At 35.2% G+C, this 9342-nt stretch overlaps 1 protein-coding gene and 1 long non-coding RNA gene across 2 annotated transcripts; one reads left to right on the top strand and one right to left on the bottom strand.

The window, feature by feature from the left end:
- The first annotated feature begins 281 nt into the window (after window positions 1-281).
- LOC149097363 (uncharacterized) lies at window positions 282-1596 on the top strand. Its single transcript, XR_016204182.1, has 2 exons — window positions 282-418; window positions 1155-1596. It is a non-coding gene; the product is annotated as an uncharacterized LOC149097363 (long non-coding RNA).
- A 1595-nt stretch (window positions 1597-3191) lies between these two features.
- On the bottom strand, window positions 3192-9049 carry LOC149097362 (uncharacterized). Its single transcript, XM_089279632.1, is given in 12 exon segments — window positions 3192-6621; window positions 6741-6771; window positions 7060-7104; window positions 7219-7257; window positions 7405-7443; window positions 7809-7871; window positions 7961-8023; window positions 8113-8175; window positions 8265-8327; window positions 8417-8479; window positions 8626-8680; window positions 8918-9049. Coding segments are annotated over 12 exon segments (1707 nt in total). The 3' UTR covers window positions 3192-5570.
- Between the last annotated feature and the right edge of the window lie 293 nt (window positions 9050-9342).

Below are 9342 nucleotides of genomic sequence, written 5' to 3'. Positions count from 1 at the left end.
AGACTTGCCATCGAAAGCGACTGGTCCGGCAACCTCGTTGCCAGTCTCTCTCTCCTTCTTCTCTAGTTCCCATTCTCTCCTCAACTGATCAACTGAACCAATCACAGCACGCGAATTTTCACGTGACTATCCTGGTGACTGAACGTGACAAAGATCGCGTTGTTCATTCTCTTTTGGCGCCCATCTTTGAATTCAGCGTTAACGGTTGATCGCTCGTGCATTTTAGTAGATTTCACTTCCAAAATTATATCAAAATGGTTTTTGCTGCGGTCCTGTGATCAGAAGAAAACAGCGTGAGTGTCATTAACGAGAAACAAGTTATTCTTGGCGAAGATTTGGAGCTAGAAGAAAGTCTTCCTGTGGATGTTTCAACGGGGAAAAATTCAAAGGGCCGATTAGCCGTATACAGAATTATTTGGTGAGTAATCGAATTCAAGTAACCTTATATTATACAACGTAAATTCTTGTATTTAGACAAAAGCTTTTGAATGAACTTTATCATCACGAATCATACACGAATGTGTCACTCAGTCATGGCATGAAATAAATTCTGGCTAAAGCAAAGTTGAAACAATTTAGGTTGCCCAGAGTGCGTGCCAGAACAATTTGATTTGCGAGGAACAAGTCGTTTCTCTCGCCTCACTTGTTCAAACGAAATAAATATAGCAGTTCTCTCTGATCCCTGAGTCATAGTTCTTGACAAAAACTCCAACGAGGCAGCCACACTGTGTGCATGAGTTTGATGTCCCCTGTGTGTTTCAGCCTGACTGTATGGCAATCCGTGTTGATCTTCAATGTTTGTCCATCTGTATATTCTTTTGTGTTTACTCTATTATTTACAGTGGAAATGTTCCTTTAATGTTTTAAGTGTCTTTTTTAATATTTCCTCCAATTCGAGAGTTGTGATACACTTACAGAAGAAGGAAAACCTTGATTTAATGTCCTGTAGGCTCAAGATTTATGTAACATATTTATCAATAGTATACAAGCACCTTCACAATTATCAAGTCTTCTCTTTTAACATTTTAACCAGCTTACAGTCAGGTCTTAATTAGCTGCATGTATTAAACTGTGAGCACATAAATATTTGGATCTCAGTCTTACAGTACCTCATATATATCGCAATGTAATATATTTTTTAAATTTTGTTTTAGGTGTCATACAACAAAGATGAACATGAAGAGGCCAGCTGTTGACACCCTAATTAGAGGGCAACAAAAGAAGCTGTGGAATCAACAGAAATAACTGAACAGCAGCTAAGTTTGCCCAAACTCAGCCTTTTTTTAATGTTAAGGATTGTTTCAGTTTTGTTCTTATCATTGATTCCTTACATTCATGAAAATCCAGATTTGTTCCACATAATAACAATAATTTAAGCTAAAATCTTGTGTATGGAAAATTGTTGGATTTGTAAACCAAAAAAGTAAGTAAACTATCTGAAAAAGTTCTCTTTTTATCAAACATGTAAAAGTTTGACCTTCATATCTGTTTTCAGTTTTACTTTTGACTCTTGATGTAATGAGAAAGAAACAGGATAATTATTCTTATATTTAAATTCGTGAAAGCCAATGTAATAAACCATTGATTTAAAACCTGTTTGATGTGATATCAGTGACTTTATTTGCTATTTTAATGCTGGGTATTAATCATCAAAATTTTGTCTGACCTACAAATGATACAAAATTCCCAGTTTTTCTCAGATTTTCCAAAAAGTTCCAACCTATTCTCAAAAAATCCTACAAATTCCAAGTTATTCTCAGAAATTCCCAGGAATTTTTGAGAATTTTAAGGAATTTTCAAGGTGAGTATATTTCAGTTGGAATTCCTAAGAATTCCTAGGAATTCCGAGTCCGAATTACCGTGAAAATTCACACCTTAGATTCCTAGGAATTCTTAGGAATTCCTAGGAATTTTTTCCTAGGAATTCCTAGGAATTCTTAAAGTTATCTCACAAGGGTATGTAAGAGCTAAAATGAAAATTAGCCCTATATAAATTTGATTATTATTTATCTATTTATTTTCTATATAACTAGGCGCCACTAGAGCACAGCCTTGATATGAATGTGGTCCCTTAATTTTCAAGGTCACCACTCTTTAACAATGCTGCAATTAATAATGGTAATAGGACTGAGTGGAGTCCAATTCACTCTGTAATCATTCACAGTCATCTGATTTGTTAATCACGAGTATCATTACTGACTGAATTGGACCACACAATGTCTTGTTACCAATTAATCATAACCATTACAATTTCCAGCAATTTGAAAAATAGCTTTTAATAGCCATTTTTAAATATCATAATTAAGCATATGGGAAGGGCTGTTAAGTTTCTTTTAAAACAGTCACCGGTAACTAAACCTCCACAAGTTTATAAAGTCAGTCTCTTGAATTGGTTACTGTAGTGACTGTACATGTAATCAATGTTGTGATTGGTGGATTTAGTGAACAGGTCTTAAAATGATCAGCTCATATAACTGACCAATTACAGGTGTCCGATTACCGCAAACTGTCCGATTACACTGTCAGATTTCAGCTTTGCAGATTAATTAGAGCAAAATACACCAGTTTACGCACAAATCACATTTGAGGAAATTGTAATTGTTATGATTATATATGTAACACTTAATGAGGCAGTACTTGATTAGGAGGGGAGGGGGGTGGCTCTTATCTGGGTAATACAGTAACAATGAATGAATGAAACAGTTGATCAAAAATTTAGGATCATTGCTGTTAAACTAGTACAGCATTATTACCCATCAAAGACTTCAAAGTCATTTAGCTGTAACCTTCAATATGCATGTAGGCTGATTTTATAGTACATTGAAATTTGTCTTTTACTCTTATCTACACATACATGTAATTTTAATACATGCATGGAATCAAAGGTTGGCGGATCGATCTACATGTAATGAAGAAATATTTTAGTTAACTACCTCAAAGGCAAAAGCTTTCCCAATACCTTCTGATACACCAATGACAACTGCCAAAGACACAAAACAATGAACTTAGTTCACCTTTAGTTAATGGATTACAGAAGAAAAAATAGGCAGTCAGAGACTGCATGTGGCTCTGCTACTGGTATTTGTTATTGAACTTTAGTCGGTAATCGAACTCAATCAAACCATTTGCTGTGGCGACGGATAAGTTAATTTGTAAATAAAAAATAATATCAACAATGTAACTACAATATGTAAGAGAAAAGTGATTGTATAATTTCAACGATTTTTCTGTTTTATTTTTGTTTTATTTTTACATTGGAGGTAACCTCTGTGGTAACAGATAGCGTGTTTGTACTAGTGACTGACCATTATGTGATGTAACTCTCATGATTATCAGAATGTGAATGATCTCATGAAAAAGTTCAAAAATAGAATAATTTTTTCTATCGTCATAGCGCTATAATGCATTAGAGTGAGAATAAAGGTTTGGCTTAACCATGGACCATAATGGTCAGCACCCTCAAACTCGCATTTACAATTGTCAAAAACATAAACCAACGTGTAACAACTAATTGTAACAGATGAAGCTAGTCTTTATGAGCTGATGCGTATCTGAACATTTGGTGGGCTGTGCTTTGTAAAAAATCACTATGAGTATTCAATATCAAAACAGTAACAACAAAATTAACAAGGGATACAAATGTTTGAAAAGTGACCTCATTTTCACCATTCAAACATATGGTCTGCCCGTACAACTTCCATAAGAATAGCTTGCGTAGCATGTGCAAAAAGAATGAGACAGAACGCGAGAGGCCGCACGCAGTCAATTCGCCTCTTCCGCATCTACTCTCGTAGATTTTAGGGGGGAGGGATTGGGAGGCTCTATTTCCGAAAAAACCCTGACAAAGAAAATGCATGTTTGTTCGAGTTTCGATCAAGTTAATTCCTTAAGGTGGCTCAATAGTCAAGGAAATATATAAGAATCTGAAGATTTTGTTTAACATTTGAGAGGGGGGGGGATTTTAAACACTCCTTTCTGAGCAAAAGTCATGATGAGGGACTCGGTACAGCATGCATATATTTTGTCACATGGCAGCTGCTCACGTGACTGCAGTCAGTTCATTTGCATTCTTTTTGTGATCGGAAGAATCGTTTGCCACATTACCTCAAAGATGGGCAAAACTATAGCTAAATTGCTGTGTTTTGGTTCAATTGCTGGTGCCTGAGCTCATCATGAAGGGCTGAGAAGGCTTAAACCTTGCCAATTCCAAAGAACTGTTTATTGGCACTGTGAATGTGACAAACTTCGACCAGATGCTAGATTCCAGCTACTGGTAGTTTGTAGTTCATGGACAAGGGGCCATAGAGCAAATGAGCCTTGTCTCAGCAGGCTTCAACTTTCAAATATAAATGTTTCAATCAACGATGGAAGTGACTGGAAAACTTTTAGTGTATTATTGAAGCCTGGTCAGAGACTTGAAAAAAACATGAAATTGGTTGGAGGTAGGTCTTTCCCGCTCAAAGAAAACTCATATTTCCCAGGATGCAATGGGGTCAGATTCCTGCTCGTTGGCTTTTTGGTTGAGGTTGCTGACAAAAAAGAGCTACTTTGGCTCTTGTTTGACTTTTTGGGCTGAACTTTGCATGCGAGTTGGAAGCAGAAGAGTTGTTTTGTAATGTTAATGTTGTTTTGTTAATGAAAGACGTGTTCAGACTGTTTGCTTGTGAGGTAAGATTTGCATGAAATTCTTGCATTGTTTTGGAGCTGGTATGTTGTTTATCTCCAACCTCCATTCTCTAACTTTTCTGAGAAAAAGCACAGTGCTGCCATCTATTTTCCTCCATTGCTCCGATGCAAAACAAATACTTCTGCACTAGAAATTCTTACAGAAATGATAAGACCTAGCCCTAGGAATTTTTTTCTCTACCCTATGCAGTTTTCAATGTTCACACTTGCATGGAAAAGGTAAATGGGGACATTTCTATTTTTCCATGCTTTTAACTTTTCCAGCTTTCTGAGGCTCAGGCTGAAGGTTGACAAACATTCTATGCAATGAACCAAAATAATGCTGATCTGTTGAATTATTTTACTACAGCAGGCAAAACACTGCTGCTGGGTATTGGCCAAAAAGGCCTGTTTTTGCAAATTTCAACTTCTCAGATTTTTTTCTCTGCAAATAATCAATGCCAGCCAATCATTTTGGTTCATCGCATAGACCATTGTAAACATAATTTGTAAAAAATAGTTTCTTACCTGAGTGACTTGGTGCTTTTTCTCAGTTATTGTTATAAGAAAAGCACCCTGTGAGACACCATACGAAGGCTTGTGCTGTTACCATGGAAACAAGAGACCCAAACATCATTGTGTTTGTCATCATTCATGGCAACTAGTGTGATGATGTTGACATTGTCTAATTAAGTTTGATTTTCAAGTAAAAGGTCTTCTTGACTATCGAGCCACCTTAAACAAGCCCATAAAAAGGTTTTTCTCGTTCAATTTCCCATGAAATCTATGGGAGCGATGCATTGTGGGACGATGCAGAAGTAGTGAAAGGGGTGTCCCATTTCCCTTTTGCGCTTGCTACGCAGGCTAGCATTAGAACGGTATACATGGTAACATAATAACAGTTATTACTTATCACTTTGCATTGATGTGTTTACAGTTATGCTGCTTACAAGTTTTTCTTTCTCACTGACTGTAAATTTGAAAGTTTTGTAGGCAAAAAATTCCAAAAGCTGTTCATCATCACAGTCAGTAACAGATTTGTTAGCCACTTTATGTAGAAACGTGTCCATGGTAGTATTCAATGCAGTGTAAGTGTGCATCTGACTTGAGTTATCTTTGATAATTAACTTTGTCACGGACGAGTCGAGTAATGCATTGGCAAAGATGGTGAGTTTGCATTTATTGCACTTCACTGTAGTAGTATTATCGGCGACCTGTATTTTTGTGTTACAAAGACAAATTTTGTAATGGGAAACACTGACTCCTAGAACTGAGCCAACGACGACATTACCATAGTCACACTGAGCATCATTTACAGCAACAAGCTCTTCTATTGGATGGATTGACGTTTATTATGTGGTAGTCAGATATTTCTCATCATTAAAACTACGCATACTTATTCCTTTGATATGATAGGATTTGTCTGCCTCAAGAACAACTTTATTTTCCCAAGCTAGGAGCTTGATAGATTTAGTGCTGTCAGCGATAATGTAATCTACCTTAGTCAAAGGTTTGCCCCTAACATTTACAACTTCGGGTTCTCCAATAAGCATTACTTTTGCTTTTACTGATATTGATTGAAAGTCTGAAATATCATCAATTTCACTAATGCTAAAATGCATTTGCGAAAATGCGGGGTCGTATTCATAGTCTACTATGTGGGGCGTTACTCTGGATTTCTTCCTGATGGTATACTCTTCTTCTAAAGCTCGACGTCTGCCTACAGTTTGCTGTACATTGTCGAAACTCACAGGTTGCTTTTTGTCTTGCATTTCCTTTATTTTAGGCCGCTTTTCAGGAGAGTAGCAGAGAGCTCTTACAGATTTTGTGGGCGACATTTGAAGCTGAAAATCAAAGGAAGAAGCAGCTCCTACTGTTGATGTTCGTATGTCACTGAGCTTGTGAATAAACCCTTGAATCTGGTTTTCCTCAAGTGGCTGGTTAAATGAAGACACCCTAATGAAATAAATTGATTAAAATAAAATGTAGTGGATATATGTCGTGTTTCTATGAAGATTCGTGTTGTGTTTTTTTTTCTGAAGGATTTCAAATAAAACAGTGTAAATATAACTTACTTGATGAAGTTGCTTGTCTTTACAGAGGGTCCTGAAAATGTATGCATATTTGATGTTCACTATTTAATGATCAAAATAATATACATTTTAGGAAGGTATAGGTAAAGGATTGGACTGCTTCCCAATTTATAATAATACAGCTGAATGAAAAAAAGAAAGAAAGAAAGAAAGAATGAATGAATTGTTAATTTTGTAATTGTTTATTTGGAATAAACTCGCAGCTTTGTATAGACTGAATTTTTGATTAATGATAAGCTCTAGTAGTTTTGAACATACTAAAGATTGGTCATGAGTGTACAATTGAAGACGCTGTATTTACCTTCGCCTTTTCCTTCCACGATTATAGTAGGCTTGTCATTATTGCCTAAAAGAAATGTTGAAAAACTATTTTGTAACTTGAAGTGCCTGTTGAATAACTTTACTGACTGAAAACTTCCCTCCATGAAAAGTTGTACATTTCAGCAATTATTGGACTTACCTTTGTCTACCAACATTTCAGTTGGCAATTGGTGAGTGCCTAAAAAATAATAAAATAATGGTAAGATATTTATCAACTTAGGCAAAAATAATAAAGTATGATTAGTTTTGTCATACTAAAGTATTGCTGAGTGAGTTGTAGAAAGAAATGGGGTGACAGCCTTCAAACAGTGGTGGTTGAATTTACCTTTGTCTTCCCAACTTTCAGTCAGTGAGTCATTTGTGCCTGTAAAATAGTTTGTACATTTTTTTCTTAATTTTCGAGATAGCTGTTTTCGAGAAAACTGTTAATAATGAAGTGTTGTTCTTGTACTTTCTAATTAGTCAGAAAAATTGACATTTTCATTCAATGGTGCAATAGCTTTAAGAATCTAAGAAAGATTTTTGTCATTTTTCTTCATGCAACATTATTTTTGTTATTTGGAGTTCCAATATCTACTAGTCGAACTAGTAGAATCTTTTGAAGGTACATGTTCTTTGCTGGTATGCGACAAATGATCACCTAATGAAAGCAATAACAATTGATATCAAATAGGATAATGATAACAATCATGATGCATCAAATTTGTTATTTGGAGTTCCAATACTTACCAGTCGAACTAGTAGAATCTTTTGAAGGTAAATGTTCTTTGCTGGTAGATGACAAATGATCACCTAATGAAAGCAATAACAATTGATATCAAATAGGATAATGATAACAATCATGAGGCATCAAATTTGTTATTTGGAGTTCCAATACTTACCAGTCGAACTCCTAGAATCTTTTGAAGGAACATGTACTTTGCTGGTAGATGACAAATGATCACCTAATGAAAGCAATAACAATTGATATCAAATAGGATAATGATAACAATCATGATGCATCAAATTTGTTATTTGGAGTTCCAATACTTACCAGTCGAACTAGTAGAATCTTTTGAAGGTAAATGTTCTTTGCTGGTAGATGACAAATGATCACCTAATGAAAGCAATAACAATTGATATCAAATAGGATAATGATAACAATCATGAGGCATCAAATTTGTTATTTGGAGTTCCAATACTTACCAGTCGAACTCCTAGAATCTTTTGAAGGAACATGTACTTTGCTGGTAGATGACAAATGATCACCTAATGAAAGCAATAACAATTGATATCAAATAGGCTAATGATAACAATCATGATGCATCAAATTTGTTATTCGGAGTTCCAATACTTACCAGTTGAACTAGTAGAATCTTTTGAAGGAACATGTAATTTGCTGGTAGATGACAAATGATCACCTAATGAAAGAAATAACAATTGATATCAAAGAGGATAATAATGACAATCATCCATTATAAATTGTCAGTGATATATTTTGTATATCAACTGTTGCATTTCCTGTAAAAGTGTGAGGCTAGAAAACCTTACTGTTGTATGAAAATACCTTTACCCATACTCTTTCCTTGATTAGTTTTCTTTGACTGTCCTTTTGTAGACATCTGGATGGAAATTAAAACAAAGTACAATAAATGAGATGATCTCAACTCGCGTTGGCCTTAGGAAACATCTACTCTAGAAAGCAAGTATAGTAGAACTTATCGGTACATTATCCATCATTTTATAACATTATTGTTAGCTACAGTGGCAGTGTGGCTAGCTATAATGAAAGAGTTGACATAAGACGAGTCTGAAATTGTTATGCATGAGTAAAAAGATAAATAAAGGATAATATTTACTGATAGTTCTTCAATTACTTGTTGACTGGCACAGACCTGCAGGAAGAGCAAAATGGTTAATACAGAAAAATATGAAAGATTTGAATGGGACGAAGAAGCATTCAATATCATAACCTTACCTATTGCCTGCATTGGGCTAGGACTATGGAATATTTATGATAAATTTGGTACATTCTGAGAGGTGCAGATTTTGCCAAAACCCAAATACTGGACTCACTTAAATGCTGTGTCTTGCGCTAAAATGCCTATCCTCATGGCTGTATATTAAAAATGTTTTCACGATGACCAACAAAATTTTAATAATAGCGTAGACGGTTGCTCGCAGTTCTGACTGTCAATCCTTATAAACACGAATTTCATCACATTTATTTCACAACACTTAATTTTCATGATTTTCTTCGATTTGCAAAATTAAAGTGTCATGA

Source organism: Orbicella faveolata, unplaced genomic scaffold (genome assembly GCF_042242905.1).
Source record: "Orbicella faveolata isolate gen_17 unplaced genomic scaffold, um_ofav_v1 contig_47, whole genome shotgun sequence".
Taxonomy (NCBI): Eukaryota; Metazoa; Cnidaria; class Anthozoa; order Scleractinia; family Merulinidae; genus Orbicella; species Orbicella faveolata.
Note: the sequence above shows the minus strand (reverse complement) of the source record. Positions and strands in the feature narration are given on the sequence as shown.